General features: G+C 38.9%; 1 protein-coding gene across 1 annotated transcript in view; it reads right to left on the bottom strand.

Moving 5' to 3' along the window:
• Positions 1 to 7,572, bottom strand: part of INKA2 (inka box actin regulator 2) — a gene marked incomplete at its 3' end in the record, with an annotated part of 28,346 nt that extends 20,774 nt beyond the window's left edge. Inside the window, exon 1 of the mRNA XM_083357327.1 lies at positions 7,492 to 7,572. Coding sequence (XP_083213453.1) covers positions 7,492 to 7,542 — 51 coding nt within the window. The 5' untranslated portion in view covers positions 7,543 to 7,572. The remainder of the gene's footprint in view (positions 1 to 7,491) is intronic.
• Positions 7,573 to 19,594: the final 12,022 nt, after the last annotated feature.

The following is a 19,594-nucleotide window of genomic DNA, read 5'->3' as shown; positions in this document are numbered from 1 at the left end:
CAACCTGCACACTTTGAACAATGCCAGACAACTAAACTACTGAGCTAAGGCTACAGGGTTGGGTGTGATATTGGCAGATAGCTACACTGCAGCATGAAGTTTTCCTACTATCAATCAGACATAAGCACAGACAAAGTCTGATCTACTTGTCTACAAGGCCTGTCAGAATTTATATAAAATCTTTATTTCATATTGAAGATTCATGAGTAGTTTAAAAGATGCAACCTCAGTTTCATTTTGAAAAATGCCATTTAATTTCATTGGATCATAGAGATCAAAAGTTCTTGAAAATAAGCTTTGACAGCATACTGGCAGTATGAATGTTATTAAAAATAAGCTAACATACAATCCACTGACAATGGCAAAAACTCTAACTGATAGCTATGATTCATGGATGTGAATTGTTTTCACACAGAAGTGCAAGAGAAAATTGGCAAATAAAGAAACATGCTTAACTTTATATAGAATATAAGGCTAGCCCTGCTAGATCAGGCAAAGGAATATCTTAATGGTTTTCAAACTCGGCAACTTTAAGATATGTGGATTTCAATGCCCAGAATTTCCCAATTCAATCTTTGTGGTCTACACTGGTTGGGAAACACACATTTGTAAAGACCATACAGTTTTACCCTCCATATTATTCAGTCATTTAAACCGTGAAACTGTTAAGTGCTTCAAGCTAGCATGGTTTTAATTCAAACCAAGATGTATACGTAATCTATGGCACAACCACTGGCTTTTATTTTTCACTATATTATCCAAGAGAATGGATTTTTTTCTTTTCTCAGGCACTTTGCTGTTCATCAAATATGTCATACTGGGAACGGTCAGATGCATTAATGCAAGAAAAAGTGACCTATTTTGTTCTGTTTTTATTAGGAACAGAGTAAGCTTACTGTAAACATGACCGCAATTCTTGAATGTTGCCTCCAGTTAAATCCAGGAGAACTTATTACTCAGTGAAAAATGCATTTGCTCTGGATGCACATTAAAAGGCAGTTTCTGATGGTTAGTGGAGAAACACTGGGGTGGGTGGGGGAAGGGACATTTTAAAACCCTGGCAAAATATGGATGTTCTTGGGCACTGTGTCAAGAAGAAGACCAGAGACCAGGTTTTACAGCAGCATTTTAACATTTGATTGAGGACTGATAATATAGATATAATTGTGCATAACAAAATTCCAATTAAAATATTAGGCAAGAGAAAAGTCTTTTTCTAACAAATTTAAGGAGAAAAAAAATCCATTCAGATGGGATAAATTGTAAGGGTTGATTTTTACTTTTAAACAACAGAGATCAGACTGACCTCTGTGCAGAAAGCAAGAGATTTTTTGGAAGAAATTAAAATGGAAGAAATACAAATGGACATGACAATTTACATTGTGTTATTTATTTATTATTTATTTATTATTTATTATTTATTAATTTAATTTGTATACCGCCCTTCTCCCGAAGGACTCAGGGCGGTGAACAGGGCAATACATATTAAAAAACAAGATACAAAAATTAAAAACGAATTAAACAACAATGCCCATGAATAAATTAGTACACATTAAAAGTTAAAACAAATTTATAAAACCCAACCCCATCCCATCAGGCCAGGCCAGCTTGTTCAAAAAAATTATGAAATTTTTTATAAAATGATGTATTGTCGTTATATGTTACCAGAGAAACTATATATAATGTATAAAGGCACTTTAAATCTATAGCACGTTAGAAATGTGAATAGCATGAAGGGACATTTTATCATGCTTGCTGGACATGTAAAAACTTTTAAAAAAAGGACTGAAATACATACATTGGTACAGAGGATTTTCAAGATTAATATCCAATTGAAGCCAGAACTTTTTCTTTTAGGACTAATGGATAAACAGGTAGGAAAAAAGTTATGGAAGATTATTTCAATAAGTATAACTGCAGCAAGATTACTATATGCTGGTCTTCTTCCTGACAAGATGGAAAGATTAAACACTACCCACTATGAAGGAATGGTTGATGAAATTGACCAGATCTTGCTGAAATGGATAAACTATTTTTTTTGTTATAGAAAAGACACTATCTAAATTTACAGTTCATAAACTCTGAGCTTTCTGTTTAGAAAAGCACAATTCCACACATCACCATTATTGCAGAAGAAATTTTGAAGGTGTGATGGCAATGTACTGTGGCAGAAGAGATATGAAATAACAATGTGTATACTTTCAGAATAAATGCAATCTCAGACTGACAAGTAAAAAGCAGGCAAGACCTCTTCTCACTGTGTCTCATTATGTCATACTTCGATGCACAGAGGACTTGATTCTTTTCTTATACATCTACGGAATCAGGGTTCCTCTTCCTGACACTTTGAATCAGCCACTATCACCAACCATACCGTCTCCGCTATAGCAGATCTTCTACCACATTAAAAATGTGCTAACAGAAAACTTCAGAGAGATAACAAAATTCTCATGGAAAAGCTAAAAGAGCCTTGGTGGAGCAGTGGGCTAATGCCTCCTTAAGTAACCCCAGCTGCCTGCAATTAGTGCAGGTTCGCATCCCACCAGGCTCAAGGTTGACTCAGCCTTCCATCCTTCAGAGGTAGGTAAAATGAGGACCCAGATTGTTGGGGGCAATTAAGCTGACTTTGTAATAATGCCGCTTGGGTGTGTGTGTGAAAGCCCTAATAAGCAGGCATATACATAGAATGAAGGCTACTGCTAAGCTTGTAAGCCGCCCTGAGTCTTCGGAGAAGGGCGGGATATAAATGGAATTAAAATAAAATAAAAATAAAATAAAATGTACACAAGCAACAGAAATGATTGACACACCTGTATCATAGCTTTTACTGCTTTAGTCTGTATCCATATCTCGCCATGTAATTCTTGATCAGGACTTTCTTCCATTGCCCTGATAAGTTGGAATTTAGTTCCCTTTCAGTGCTGATTCCAGAGTATTTGGCATCCCAGGCCACATTGACTGATGGTGGCATCTCCCACCAACACAAAGATTTGCATTTTTAGATTAATTTAGATGGAGGGATGGACTTGGCAGCCCCTAAGCTTTGGCACCTTAGGTCAGTTACTTCTCTAAAGCTAATTCTGCTTATTCTGCCTGATCAGTGTATCTGGTTCCAAAGAAGATTCTGCAGGAGGCAGGCATGAAAACAATAGGCCTTTCTATCTTGTTTAGTACTCAACATTACAAAATGCCAATAGTAATGAATAAGACAATTGAGCAAGAATCTCATTATCCAATAGGACTAGGTTAGGTAAGCTAGTGTGTCATTGATCTTATTGTTGCTAGAGGGAGAGAAAGGGCCTGGTTTCCTGAACATGGAACAGATTGATTGCTTCACCTGATCAACTCAGATGTGTGTAGCTATGTGAAGAAAATCTTCTCACCTTTTCTATTGTCAGATGAACTCAGTGCCCTAATAAGGTATATGAGTTCTTCTTGGCTGAATTCTTCCTGCATTTGTAACACAGTATTGGGAAAGTGATGTATCAAATTCTTGTCTGTTGATGAGGCTAAATGATTAGGCTTCTGTGGTGCCTGCAGGGTAAATATTCTTTCTCTTAAGAAAATAAGGAGAGCCCTGTTAGGTCTCTTCTTTTAGCCCAACATTTTTAGATTAAATGCAATAGCTATTTTCCTCAACAGAGGAAAGCATTGTAAGCATGCTATTTGTAATTCTTTAGGTAATCAGCAATCATCAAGGTTCATAGATATTAATACCCCAGTCTATACAACTGCTCTTTCACAGATACCTCAACTGATGTGCATCTCTACTTGTGATGGAGTGAATTCCAGTTTATTCATTGTGTAAAGAAGTGCTTCTCTGGTTCCAAATCTCCCTGGATTTAGTTCAGTAGAAGTCCTAGTGTTCTAACATTGTAAGAATAGCTTCTATCTACATTTCCACAAAACTACTTTCTGCTAACACATCATGTAAAAGGGTGAATACGGTCATAATATTTTCTGAATGTGTGTGTGTGTATACTCAAACTTCCCAAATATGTGGGATGAGGCAATACTGGATGATGTTTATGTTATGACTATCATACCCAGTTTGGATACTTCCTGGCTCCCCTACTTGGCATTCTGAGGGAGCCATGTGGGTATAGAGCCAGTGGGTATAGGGTGCCTTTTTTCCTTGGTGCAAATTGTGTTTATAAAATGGTAGTTGTGAGAAGTCTACAAAGAATAAAATCATGCCAGGAGAATGCCTGGGAAATAGTGACAGTTGGAAAAAAATGGAATGAAGATATGTTGGTCATGTTTTATATCTAGAAGGAGTGTGCCAAGAATTGAAGGACTATCTTGATATAAGTCATTATCTGTCTCTGCATGAGACATGGGACAATTCCAGTAGACCTACTGTATAGTGACTAATGGCTGTAAAGAAGTTTCTACTAACAAAGTAGTGGGTCAATTTTTATACCATTCTTTTACTCCCTCATTTTGCACTTCTCCCTTCCTTTCGTGGGTAGGCACACACACATAAAGATAAGAAACATCCTGCTAATATTTGGTAACTCCAGCTGCCTTGAGCTATTTGTAAAATAATAAAGGTGGGATACAAACAAACAAACATTATAGTTGGGCTTTTGTACTTCTTCTAGGTAGCATCACGTTTTTGTTTTGCACTGGCTACTTCAATTATGCTGCATCTATTTGTTTCCTTTTGGAAACTTATAACAGCCCATTACTGCAATTCCCATTCTGTGATCGGCATACATCAGAATGGGTGATGAATGGGCCTGTAATTGTTTTGCACTCTTGCACAAAAGGATCTATGGACTGTGAATGAGAATCACACTTGCAGAATCACTGCTCTGAATGAAATAACTTTCATAGTGTGCAATATGATTAAATCTGTAGCAGATTATACTCTTAAAGCATTAAAATCCATTTTGATTTCTAGTTTCATCTAGCCCTGTTTGGAATTTGCTGTGGTGATAGTAATCTTTTGGATGGAAAGCAGCCTTTTGAATTGTAAAGCACTTCCTCTCATAACAACTCCTACATGACCTTTTCTTTTAAAAAAAAGAACCAAAATCTGCAGTTCTATTATTTATTTGAGACATATACTTCCCACGTCTCTTCTTGTTCGGTATTCTCTTTTTGGACTTGCACATACTTTATTTAAGAGCATCCTGAATCTTCATTACTAATCCATTAGTACAAAAACTAGGACAGCAGAAGGAAGCATCTGCTGGTGGGCAAGCTTAAGCCTGTTACAGCAAGCAAGGCTTCTGTGTGAGCAGCGGCAGGGAGAAAGGGCAGATCCTCAACAGGCAGAACAAAACACCACAATTGCTGGAGTCTTCCCAAAGGAATTCTTGTTGACATTGCAATGGAAGCAACAACTGGAGCCCACACAATGCAGTCAAGTCAATTTACAATTTGGACTATTTGGATTGGGAACCACCCAGGCTTAGTTATAAGATGGATGGCTATAGAAACATTATAAACAAAGGTGCCTCACTTCACTGATATACAGGTATCAATCTAGGTATACTACTGGTATATAGATATCAATCTGTATACAGATGTGGTATACAGATATCAATCTGTCTAGTGGCCTTCCCCGAACTGGTGTTGTCCAGGGGGGAACTAATCTTCAACCCCACTTGCTCCCAATTAAGCTGCTTGACAGGTTATGGGGTTGATGTCCAAGACATCACTAAAGTATCAGACAAGGTTTTCTGTAACAATGCAGAGGTGATCTGCCTCATAGGGTTGTGCTGAAAAGGCTAAGGAAAAAGGACTATAAAACAGCATCCACATCATTATAGACGCAACACTATGATTGTACTTCAGATGAAGACATAAAAAAATTTGCAAAGCAAGGTAGGCAAGCCCTTATGAGAAAAGTCTGGGTGGAGGAAAAAAGCTAACTGGCTTCCCTCCAGAAGGATAAATCTGCCTAAAAATATATGGGTGAAACAGGCAAGGACAAGTCAGGTAAGAAGTTAAAAACTGATTGTGGGGAAGCTAAAATGCAGGATACAGTGATGATTTTCAAGCAAACCTCTTTGCAAATAACTTGTCCTGTATGCATCTTCCTTTTGTGGAAATCTGCTAGCATTCCAGAGTCCTTTAATTATAATGTATAGCTGCATTAATTCAACGCAGTTGAATTAATTCAATACAGATCTACATAACTATTTTCAAGTCTGTTAAGGAGGACTTCAGCTGTGAAATGGAAATGCAGCTCACTGCACATCTTAGGAAATCACAATAACCAATTTATTGTGACAATTCAGTTTTTCCATTTATAAAATATGATAATAATAAAACCAACTCAGATAGCTGGGCTGTGGGGTAATTAAATTTACTACCTTTTTCAAAAGTGCAACTGTGTAGAAGCACTTTCTAAATATGTTGCAGGACACCAATCAAGTGCTATTTTTTTTCCTTCCAGGATGGGTATTTAAGCAGCTCCTTTGCATAAAAATGACACAATGGAAACCTATGCAATATGAAACAAAATAAGGAAACTTACCAGAGGCAGCTAATAATAAGAAAATACCAACTGGAATATGTATTTCAGAAATGTCTACACAGGATTTGAAGGAACCCCTATAATTATATAAAATATCTTTCCCCAAAATATCTGCAAAGTACAAGCAGCATGTCTAGGCTCTGGCAAGCAAAATGCAATACTTGAATCATGGTCATTTGATGCAAAAATTGAAAGATGGTGTTTTGTAAACCTTCATAATGCATTCATATCAGAAAGAAAGAAGCAAAGTAAGATTATTTAGAGTGCTGATTCAGTGTTTTTGTTTGGCTCCAAGTAGAATTGCTTGTTAAACATAGAATAATATGTCAACTACTCAGCAACAGGATACATTATGAAGTCAATTAATTACTCATTCTAGTTAGATACTTTCCAGTTTACAACTGATTGCTATCTGACTGGATCCCCAAATTTGCTAGTCTCGGTCATTTATACTAGCAGAAGCTCTTCCTTGGCAACAATAGGCAAAGGGTGGGGATTGTGATAAATTCTGAGCAGAAAAGTTTAGGATTCTGGCTTTTTGTAGAATGTCTTAATCACTTGTGCATTGCTGCTCCTCTCCCCGAATACGGTTCACCAAATACCTATCAGAGGCAACTAGATTCAGTATTCATGTCAGAGGAAAATTCCAAAAGTGCGAACAGAGTGCGAAAATCATTAATGGGGTTGACGATGCATCCCTCTTTGCACACCTGAGATAAATGCTAGTGGGATAATTTTCCAATAAAGCCTGGAAAATATGCATTTTAATGAAAGGGGTGTGTATTTGTTGGGGCGTGGGCGGTTATAGCATCAGCCAACTAATGTTGGATCGATATAACGATAGTGAAACCAGCGTTTTTATCGCCACGGTACTGGCGTGGCTATTGCTAGTAATCTCTTGCCAAAAAGTGCCTAGAAAGTTGCAAAGAGAATTAAGCGCGCGAAGTTTGCAACGTTTCATCAGGAATCACCTTCTCTTAGTTCCCCATTAAACGCCTTACCAGCTCTTGTTTCAGACGGCGTAGATAATGATCCATGCTCTTCATTTCCATCCTCCCATCCGAGTCCAGCTTGCCGGCTGCTCCAGCAAACGGCGCGCAACAGCAAACCCTGCCTCAGCCGCGGCACTTCCTTTTCCCGCCCCGCCGGCTTAATCCAAGGGCCCCTTTAAACGCCCATTCGCCGCTCCGCCGCTCCGCAAGCGCTCTCCCGCAGATGGCCGAAACTTTCCCCGCGAGGCAACGGCGACCGCGGCCCCGACGGAAACCAGAAAGCCCAAATCGCTTTCTTTGAAAGTTGACATACAGACGCAGGAAGGGCCTGCGCTCGAAATGGCAAGGCTCGGGATTGGCCAGGCTCTCGCCCGCCAAACCCTCCGCAGGCGCGGCAGCTGCAGAAAAGCGTGCGCGGTTGCTCTCCTTGCGCGCTCGTTTGTTCGGCCTGCTTTGGGTTTTCGTTGCGGGAGTCGCGCGGAGAAGAAGAAGCCCGTTGTTTGGCAAGGCGCCAACCCCAGGCTGGAGAACCCCACGAGCGAAGCGCCGGGAAGGGAAGCTCCGGGGCGCTGGATGGCGGGTCCAGCCGCTCTCGCAGGTGGTAGCAAAAGTGAAGCCTGGAGCAGAGGCTTGGCAACCAAATTAAAAGAGGCGTTGCTGCTTTTTTTTGCACCGGCAAGGACATCCCGCCCCAAAGGGTGGATGCGGCGATCCTAGTCCTCTCACCCTCTTCTTTCATTTGCAATCCTGACGGACGTTATTTATGCGACCCACCGGGAGGTTGCTTCGCATTAGCTAAGTTTAGATCCCGGACTGTAGGACGTTGCGATGGAACAGTGTTGTATGGTCAGGTAGATCAGCGTTTCCCAACCTTAGGAACTTGAAGATGCGTGGACTTCAACTCCCAGAATTCCCCAGCCAGCTATGCTGGCTGGGGAATTCTGGGAGTTGAAGTCCACGCATCTTCAAGTTCCTAAGGTTGGGAAACGCTGAGGTAGATCACGGTGAAGCCTCCAACTGATTTTTTTTTCCCCATTCTCCCACCATGCCGGTCTAATACAACTGCTTTCTCAGTTATCACTACATCATTTGATATCCTGGTTTTTTTTTTAAAAAAAAGTACTCTAAACAAGTGGCCATTGGCATTGTGACAACAGGAATAAAAAAGGGTTTGCTTCTGCTGGTGTGTTAGAAAAAATTACTTGGGTTTTGTATATACATATATATCGTCATCACATCATCATAATATATATATATATATATTGATGTCCAGCCACCTGACTATAAGATAGCTTTAAAGAAAAAAACATGCCAAAATGTTGTGGAGAGCACCATGGACCCAGGAGGTTCTTTCCTACCATGCTAAGTAGGTGCGGATTGTCATTCCTGGATAATTATTTGGACCTCTTTTTGGTTAATGGCCTTAGAGGCTCAAGTCTTGAGGATTACAAACAGTACACTTCAAGCAACAGCTTGTATGTGATCCAGTTCCCAGGATCAGGCCCATCCTCACAGTTACTGTACACTGCTCAGATGACACCAAAGACATTCCTGAGCATATAGACACCGGAATGCAGGATCAGTTCTCGGACCAAAGCAAACAGTTACTTGTTCTTTTTACCCAGTGATTTAGACACATGGAATCAAATATAAGTTTATAGTTCACTTTCTGAATCAAAAGCTAATATTTGTGTCCTCACACGTACTTACTCAAAGTTCAACTGGCCAGATTAAGTTTGAGTTCTAGAAAAACATGAAGTGAGATATTCATCATGCACAGTTCCTCATTCTACATGATGGCTCCAAACAACTGCCATACATCTTAATAATATACTGTACATTTGAAGGGGGAAAAAAACCTTGGTCATTCTTACCTTGGGACTTTTATTATGGTACTTATCCACTGGAGTGCCACTGCCTCATCTCTGGGAGCTGGCTGATGTTTTGGGAATCATCTTTTGTTGTAAGAGCTTGTCTTTTGTTATCTTCCATAACTTGTAGCATTGTTTCAGTCATTATTCTCCACACATTCCTAGACTGGGACTCTCTGCTCACTGTCACTCATGTTCTCATGATCTCCTATCTGGACTACTGCAATGTGCTCTACATGGGGCTGCCCTTGAAGAACATTTGGAACCTTCAGCTGGTGCAGAATGCAACTGCACAGGTAGTAAATTGTGTTTGGTTATTTACCACATTTAACCCTACTGCCTTGATTGGTTGTCACTGTATTTCTGGGCGCAGTTCAAGGTGCTGGTTATCATCTCTAACCCTTTATGATTTGAGACTGGGTTACCTGAAGGATTGTCCTCTCCCGATTCCTTCTACCCATCCAATCCAGTCTGGAAGGATTGGTAATAAATTTCCATAATTACAATATTAATTAACTAAGAGTATCTTGTAGGATCCAATTTGGGTTGGTCCCTGGGATCAGAGGTTTTGTCTTCCGAGCTTTCAACTCATGCTGGAGCCCATCATCAGGGAACTTCTATTTAGAACAGTGTGTGCTGTTCTGTGTGTGGCATTTATATGGTGCCTCTTGTATGTAGCTTTTTAGATGTTGATTTGGGTATGTTGATAGCTAGCTATTAGGTCATTGGCTGTCCTTTGTGCTGCCCACCCCTTGCCTTCTAAGTATTTGATAAGTTGGTGGTAAACCAGTACTCCTGTTGACTGATGAGAGGCTACTTGCCCAGGTTTCAATCACTTCCCTGGCTGTTTTTGTGCCTGCTTACCCAACAATCTTATTAGCTGCAAAATTGAATGCATGTCCTTGTTCATTGTAGTATGAGGCTACTAATGCATTTGGGTCTACTTGTCCAATCACTAACTTGTGTTCTTGCAATCTGGTGGTTAGTTTCCTCCCCATCTGTCCTACATAGTCACAAGGGCAATCCATACCGGAGATTTGGTAGATTAATATCTGTCTCCTCTAAGCAATCTTTTCAATGCATAACTTGTCCTCGTATGGTAGCCTCTGGGTGGTGTGCAATGCCCACTTGCAGATCTCAGAAGCTATCTCGGAAGGAGTATCTTCAGTCCTTCCACCATGACCTGAAGACGTGGTTGTTCCAACAAGCGGGCCTGGACTGACTACGGTTTTAATTAGATTTTTACTGGTTTTTAAATTGTCATATAATTATTGTATTTATTGTTTAATTCTTTTTTAAATTTTCTATTTTATGTTTTTAATTTTTATTGTTGTGCGCCGCCCTGAGTCCTTAGGGAGAAGGGCGGCATATAAATTTAATAAAATAAATAAATAAATCTTCCTCAGGGTAGATTCCTAAACCTAGACCAGGGGTGGGGAACCCTGGCTCTTTTATATTTATTATATTTATATTTATTAAATTTTTATACCACCCTTCTCCCGAAGGACTCAGGGCGGTGTACAGGGCAATAAATATCAAAATATACATACAAAAGTTAAAAAATATTAAATAATTATGCCCAATATAGTACAATAATTAAAACAATGTTAAAACCAAATCCAAACCCCAAACCCATCAGACCAGGCCGGATTGTTCAAATAGATAGGTTTTTAGATCACGTCGGAAGGAGCGAAGGTCGGGGGCCATCCGGAGCTCAACCGGCAAGCGGTTCCATAGGTCTGGCGCGCCCACGCCCTCCCCCTGGGGGCCACCAATCGACATTCTCTGATCGGAGGCACCCTGAGGAGGCCCACTCTGTGGGAGCGCACTGGACGGAGGAAGGTTGCCGTAGGGAATCCGGACCCATGCCATGAAGGGCTTTATAGGTCATTACCAGCACCTTGAATCTCACCCAGAGGGCAACTGGCAGCCAATGCAGCCAATGTATTATTAGACAGAGCAAATCTGAAAAAGCCCAAAGACCCAAAAAGGGAAGGAGACAGAAATCAAACTGTGGCCCTTTTTCTAGTGTGAAAGGAGAGGCCCTAGTATTAGCAGAAGAGGCTTGGAGTCTTCATAGAACAGGGATGTCAAACTGCCGACCCGCGGGCCTGATGCGTCATGCCAAAACCGCACCCAGCCCATTGCTGGCAATGAAGAAAAAGTTGTGATATGTCATGACACGTCACATGATGTTGTGAGTTTGACACCCCTGTCATAGAGGCTCTGGGTGGAGACTCCAGCAAGGGCATTCTATAGTATAAAAGAGCCAAGGTTCCCCACCACTAACCTAGACCAATAGTCAAAAAAGAAAAACAGTCTAGTAGGCAAAGGGAATCTAAATATGTAGATAGTCAGCCTGCTGTAATTGTTACCAAAGAAATGCCTCAAGAACAGCCACTTTATCAGGCTGTGGTAAAAGGAGAAAAATCCAGCCAGTTCTTTCAGACTCCTCTTCCAACAATTGGCAGCAGCTCATCCATCAGCCTTAGGTGATAGCAGGAAATAATAGAGCTGTACCATTAGTACAGCTGTGAACACAGCAGCTTAAATCCCTCTTATCCTTGAACTGTTTTAATTGCTACTTCTTTGTTGTTAAATAAAACCCTGAAAACTGAGAGTTAGTGTTTAAATCTGCTTTTAATTCTGCCTTCCTTTTGTTCTGAATGTTTGAAAAAGAAGTCATTTGATTAGAGAGATTTGGATCTTTTTCAGCAGAAGAACAGAGCAAAATTGAAGACAAATCTGTCAAAGGACATGATGCTGACACCGCTAATCTTTCACACAACCTCAGACAACTACCCAACAAGGAAATAGTACAAATTTTAGAACACATGAAACTTGCTACATAATTCTTAAAAAGTGTGTGAGTTTCCAACCAATGAACACATAAATGGTTTGGATGACTTTAATTGTGCTGGCCTTTAGAAAGGCTTTAAAAATATGGTTCCTTACCCAAACACTGGAGCAGTTTAAATATAGGAATGTGAGTTGGGATGCATATTAATGATTATTACTAATTTGGACAGGGTATGCCACCCAGAGTCACAGAGTTGGGTGGCTATATAAAATATTTAAATAAATAAGTAAATAAATATCAGTATAAACTTGTCAAAAAATACAACCAAAGTTTTAATTCATATGCAAATTAACACCCAAAGAACTCCCTCTTCCAAGCATGGATATGTAATAGAAAGATACATACAACCCTTGCTAACCAAGGAACCTGAGTTCCCACATCTCCAGTACTAATGTTGTTAGCTAGCATGTTGATAACATGTTTGTAACCTAATTTAAATAATTTGAACAATATGCCAACTCTGAGCTACACATACATTTATTTATTCCTGTTAGAAATAGAAATATAATTATTGAAAAGATGAATAAGTATACAGTATATGCATGCTTGATACTTGATTCCTCATCTTTCAGTTGTACAACTCTCAATGTAACTATTGTAATAGTTGGATTATAATCCACCAAAATTTAAGCCCTTAAAGTAGAGCTACACATTTAGGCTACAGAAATCCTAAAGACCAGTAGATGGCAGCAAAAATTAGGTTTTATCTGTGTTTTTGCTGACATGCTGATATACCCCATCTACGGTAGTCCTGTTTAAGGTGCAACAATTTTTTTCCTGTTGGTTGCTTTATGAAATCCATCTGAAAAATGAAACTTGCTCAGTTGCAGCAAAATGTATGGATTCCCTCTGTCTGAGGTGATAGGAGATGTTCCATTGTCTTTGCTCTTTGAAGACATATTGTACAGTAGCCCAGATCGTTATTTTAGATACTAAAATCATTTTACCAGCTATTTTCAACACAGAGAAATTACTCTAGGGCTCATTGTTTGGTTGACATGCTCTTATTTCCTTTTATCTAAGCCCACATTTGCCCTCACAGCTGGAGTTATGTTTTGAGAGAACTACTTCTTTTTTTAAAAAAATGATCTCTTAAGGGGAGAGAGTGGGAAACACTCTGACATTCACAGCAGGTATTATCTTTACCAGTGGCTTTCAAATAGGAACACCTGCGTGAAAGCCTTCCCTTCTTAAATAATGGGAAAAATATGTTTCTTACCCAGGTCATCTCTTTGCTATTTTTCTTAAAATCTGAATGACAGCACAACATACAGATTCAGCATTATAGTCATAGCAGAAATTGCTGGTATAATAAAAACTAATGTTTATGTTTGTGAAACCTAAAAATCTCTTGTGATACCATACAACAAATGTATAAATCTGGCAGAAGAAGGGAGTCTCTGGATGATAATAAACCACAAGGTAGAAAAATCCATCTAATTTCTATTTAAATCAAATAACCCTCTGGAGCAATATCAAGATAACGAACAGATTTGGGGAGACATATGCCATACACAGAAAACACTGCATTCAGGAAGATTTTGCTCTATTATGAGATAAAGTCCAATTATTGAAAAACTGGGTTCTAGCAGTTGCTACAATGGGCAAATAAGAGAAATGTTCCACACAAGTGAGACCTAGCCATACATGGTATTTACACTAATTTGACAAACACATTTAAAATATGATCCTCTTCTATTTTTAATATATGAGTGAAAGGAAGAGTATCAGTTTAGTAGATAAGTGGATAGGAGGAATGGGCTGTAGCCATAAGCGACATATTCTATATATGGAAAGGATTACCACATACAAGGTGTAATGGTATATATGAAAATGTGATGGGAAAACCTGCTATATCAGTCATAACTTGCATTTCTATACTTTCCAGTGATATGACAATTATTTTCCTCAAATTTATCAGTTAAACACCACCACCAACAACAACAACAACGAAAGGGCTCAGAACAAAATAGTCTTTAGGCAGGTTAGGATTCTTTTGGGGTTGAATCTGCAGTAAATGGATCAGCATCATAGATGGGCATTATAGCCTTTTTTCTCACATTAGCAAATAGAGTAAACATTAATAAGAAATGTATAGCTAGTGAGTAATAATAATGTGATGAACTGAAGCAATTAACTGAAGCAGGAAAATTTCCTTCTGTAATAATTATCAAGCTTTAAATTATTTTGATTGTTCCTTCTCCTTGTACAGTGGAAGGTGAAGGAATAACAGGATGAGGATGGAGGACTGGAGTTGTTCATGTTTCTTAGAATACAGATTTCAAATTTTGGCCTAGCATTCTACTCTGTATTTAATAAATAATAATAATATCAAATGTATTGAAACTATTGGGACAAACTCAGTAAGCATGTACATGATTTTACTTATGCTTTACTAAATGTCCAATCTCCAGAACATAAGGCTTTCCCTGACTCTTACTTCATTCTAAACTACACTTTTCACAACAATTTACTATGTTATATAGCATAATTACCCAAAGCCTTGCCTTGTACTAATATTTTCATTATCTGATCTGTGTAAAAGGTGAGAACAAAATGTATTGATTCAGAAGTCTTAATATGACTCTTGATTCAATATGAGAATCTTATGTGTCTAAGTATCTTATGTAACAAATAATCTGTTAGTTGTGGGTGCTCCAACACTGGAGGTTTTTAAGAAGAGATTGGACAACTATTTGTCTGATACGATCTAGGTTTTCATGCTTGAGCAGTGAAGTGGACTACAAGACCTCAACTCTGTCATCCTGTTATTCTGTTACAGTCTAGTCATGCCGGCCACATGACCACAGAGACGTCCTCGGACAAGCGCTGGCTCTTCGGCTTTGAAACGGAGATGAGCACCGGCCCCTAGAGTTGGAAACGACTAGCACGCATGTGCGGGGGAACCTTTACCTTTATATGCATATACAGAAGGGAAGGTACGCTCAGTGGGTTAGGATGCTGAGCTTGTCGATCAGAAGGTCGGCAGTTTGGATGGGTTGAATCCTGAGTGGCGCGTAACAGAGTGAGCGCCTGTTATTGGTCCCAGGTTCTGCCAACCTAGCAGTTTGAAAGCACGTAAAAATTGAAGTAGAAAAATAGGGACTACTATGGTGGGAAGGTAACAGCGTTCCATGCGCCTTTGGCATCTAGTCATGCCAGCCACATGACCATGGAGACGTCCTCGGACAAACGCTGGCTCCTCGGCTTTGAAACGGAGATGAGCACCAGCCCCTAGAGTCGGAAACGACTAGCATGCATGTGTGGGGGAACCTTTACCTTTACCTATGCATATACAGAGACAATAAACTATAGAAAAGTCTGATGTCTCCTCATATTCTGAAGCTGAAGCAAATGTTGTATATGTTCACTGTATTTTGGATGGTAATTTCTGAGCTGAAGTATTTATTTAGTACAGGTACTATATATATGATGCTGAATGTATAGCAAAGCAAGAAATGATGATGCTGTGTTATGCCTTTCAATTTGCTGAGAAATCAGTTCCATTTTTCTTCACTATGAGCACTTTCATTCAAACTAGTCATTTTGAAAACTTTTGCAGGTTTAAAGACTAACTTCTTAAGTTTAAAGACTAACTTCTTAAGTTTATGGTCTCCTTCCACCCACGTTTTTCACTATTTTTTTCTAGCATGTTTTTTTATTGAAAAGTTTTACAATACATTTTATCTTTAGCAAAACAAAACCCCTCCCAACCCCCTCCCCTCCCCCCCTCTTCCCACTCCCCAACCCTCCCCAACCCCTCCCTCCCTTTCCCCTCCCCCCCCCGACTTCCAAGAGCTGAGTACAGGGTATAAAAATACAAACAATCATAATCTAACTTATGCAAACAATCCTAAACTATTTAAACTATCGCACTTTAACTCATATAGATAAACTCCAAACATATATATATCATATCAATAATTATTCAAATGCAAAATAATACTTTTTAGTCCCATATTTGCTCCGTAGTATCTCTCTGTTGCAAATAGTCTTTCAGGTGCATGTTTTGTAAATTACCAGTGAGGGCTACTATATTTTGTGCATTATACATATAAGTAGCTTTGAGAGTTTTTCTGACAAAAGAGGATGAAAGTGTTTTTTTAAAAATAGATAAACTTTGTCAATAAAATAAATAAATACATAGCTTTAATCCTATTTGGATTTTGATAAGGCCAAGTTGAGAATTTCTACATCACCCATCTCACTTAAGTGACTAGTCGGTTCACAATAAAAAAAAAAACATACAGTAGTATAAGAAGCAGTGTTAAAAACAAAGATAAAAACTGAATGAAGAATAAGGTTAAAATGAAGATGTTAAAAGAGTTAAAAGAGAAGGAGTGCACACCCTGAAGCCATCAACCACCCCCAGGGTCGCATATCACTCTCAGACCTCCTGATTAATTGGCTGAACCAGATCTTCACACTCACCTGTGATGCAAGATGTTGTGTAGTGTGGAGTTAGTGGCAGAGAAGACTCTCTTCCTAGAGTCCACCTATCAAAATTCTTTAACCGAGAAGATCTACAACATAACCTCCCTGCCTGACTGGATGGAATGAGTCGATGTAATTGGGATGAGATGGTTTCTCAGGTAACTTGATCTCCTGCCACGAGCGACTTTAAAGGTGACTGCCAACACTTGAATTGGAAGAGGAATTGGAACCTAGTGCAGCTCGCCCAAAGATGTTTTTTCACAGGGCAACTGGACTTTCTTGTTTTTCTTTGAAGACATTTCACTTCTCAGCCAAGAAGCTTCTTCAGCTCTGATTGGATGGTGGGGAATGGAAAGATTTATACTCCTTGCAGACAGCTGGTCATTTGCATTCTTTTAGTGAGCCATTATTGCTACCTGGAGGCTTTTCTCTGTCTTCAGGGTCACCTGAGTAGTGCTAATGTGTGTGGAGCCTTTTTGGAACTGTTGAAAGGATTGTGTATAGATGATGTCATATTCCTCCCCTTCTGTTGAGAGACGACTGTTCAGTTTTGATATAGATGGCCTTTTTGACCCCTCTTTTAAACCAGGGGTCCTCTCTGTGCAAAAGACACAGATAAGCCTCCAGGTAGCACTAATGACTCTCTAAAAGAATGCAAATGACCAGCTGTCTGCAAGGAGCATAAAGTTTTCCATTCGCCACCATCCAGTCAGAGCTGAAGAAGCTTCATGGATGAGAAAACGTCTTCAAAGAAAAACAAGAAAGCCCAATTGCCCTGTGAAAAAGCATCTTTGGGGTAACTATGACCTGGATGACTAAAAATCTCTATAGACAATGCAGCTCTCATTGTATGTGCAACTCTTGGTAAGCCCGAGACTGCTTGCACCAGTGAATTCTGCACCTGTTGTAGTTTCTGGATGTGCTTCAAGGAGCACATGTAGAGCGCATTGCTTTAATCCATAAGAAGGATGACTAAAGCATTCGTTAGTTTCCTGAATAAAAAAAATTCTGAATAAAAAAATAAGACATCATCTTTGTCTTCTGGTACAAGAAGCACAAACATCATTACATCTTTGTGAAACAGTGGTGTTTCCCACACTATTTTTTTTAGTTAAAATATTTACTACCAAAAGGCTGTCCTCCCAAGTTCCATCCCCCACATCACATATGGGGAGTGGCATATGGATTAAAGTCTGTGAAGATGATCATGAAACTGTATATAGAAAAAGGCAATTCTTTACATACTTGGCTCTAAGCCAAATAGCTACCAAGCTGTTGAGAAATTGAGGGCTGAGAAAAGTCTGAAAAAACTGGCAAAACGTTAAGTATAATTTCTGTAGTCTTACAGTCTGACTGTCACAGTTTGACTAGTGATATAATTAACTGCATAATTATTAATCCATTTTCTTATGTTTCCATGGAATATTAATAAAATGGAAATTGGCTGCTTACCAGGAAGTTAACATTTCATATTCAAACAACACATATTCTAGTGATTGGCCAATTTGCATTTTAGATTATTGTTATTTCATTTTACATCCCCTAATTTTGCTTGCAGTGCAGTTTCAACCACTCCTTGGCTTTCATGCTTTCCTATTTAAAATGGTCATTATTAGTTGAATCATTGCAATGTTTATAATATACACATGTGTACCTATCTTTTATGTGCAATGTTCTGAAATTTTCAAAATTGCTGCAAATTATTGTTCATGACAGAAATAGAAAAAAACATGGATGTATAGCAGCTCAAGAAAGCAAGCCGTGCAAAAGCAGACAGTTTAATATTTTGAAACATTTTATAACTTTAAAACTAGATTGTCACAGGATTGTGTTGCTTCCACTGGAGTTTTTAGTAGAAATTAGCATTGGACACAATAATTGTCATAGCACATATGCTTTAATTAGCTTAAGAATTGGGCTATATCCAAACTTCAGCATTCTTCTACATTTTTTTTAGTTTTTATTGTTTATAGAACTTTGATGTAATACCACAATTTATCTGTTTAAACTGAATTTGTGCCAACAAAATGTACATTTAGTCCAGTAGGTGCATGTATCTAGATATCCTCTAACTTCTACACACTTGTCTTGGTCACCTTAGCCACATTTCTCATTGACTTCTCTTTTTTGCTCTTCTTAACTCAGGCAATTTTGTATATATTACTTTATTGTATGAATATTTTTCCAAGAATAAATAAACACTAAATAATGTGTGATACTTGTTTGTGTTTTTCGCTATTAGCATTCCTTTTTAGGTTGTTGTGATTTGTTTTGCCATTTTCCCTAAAAAGCATAACTTAGACAGTATAAACTAGAATAAAGATGGGAAATCACCTCCTATAAAGTCCTAAACGGCATGGGTCCGGATTACCTTAGGGAGCACCTGCTACCAGCATCAGCTTCCCATCGTCCTGTGCGCGCCACAGGGAGGGTTTCCTTAGGGTTCCGCCGGTTAGAGATTGCCGGCGGGTGATTCCCAGGGGGAGGGCGTTCTCTGTGAGTGCACCCGCCCTTTGGAACGAACTGCCGATGGAGCTTCGGACTGCCCACGACCTTCGCTTGTTTCGCCGGGACTTAAAAACCTGGTTGTTCAAATTGTCTGGCCTGGACTGAGGGATTTTAAATTTTAAAGTATTTTAATTAAATCATATTAAATTAATTTTAAAATTTTAATTTTATTGTTATTATGAATTGTGGGCTTGTACTAATTTAATTCCATTTTATTCTCTTTTTGTACTGTTTTAACTGCCCTGTGAACCGCCCTGAGTCCTTCGGGAATAGGGCAGTATATAAATTTAACAAATAAATAAATGAATAAATAAATAAATAAATGCAGGAGCTCATTTAGACTGCAAGCCACCCATCCATCCAACTTCTTTCTTCTCAACTCAGCACATATAGTTTGTTTTTTCCTGTGATAAGGGAATGGAACTCTTGCTTGAGAGGA

This window comes from Vipera ursinii (assembly GCF_947247035.1).
Source record: "Vipera ursinii genome assembly, chromosome: 3".
NCBI classification, from domain to species: domain Eukaryota; kingdom Metazoa; phylum Chordata; class Lepidosauria; order Squamata; family Viperidae; genus Vipera; species Vipera ursinii.
The sequence above is the reverse complement of the archived record's forward strand: the minus strand, read 5'-3'. Positions and strand labels throughout refer to the sequence as shown.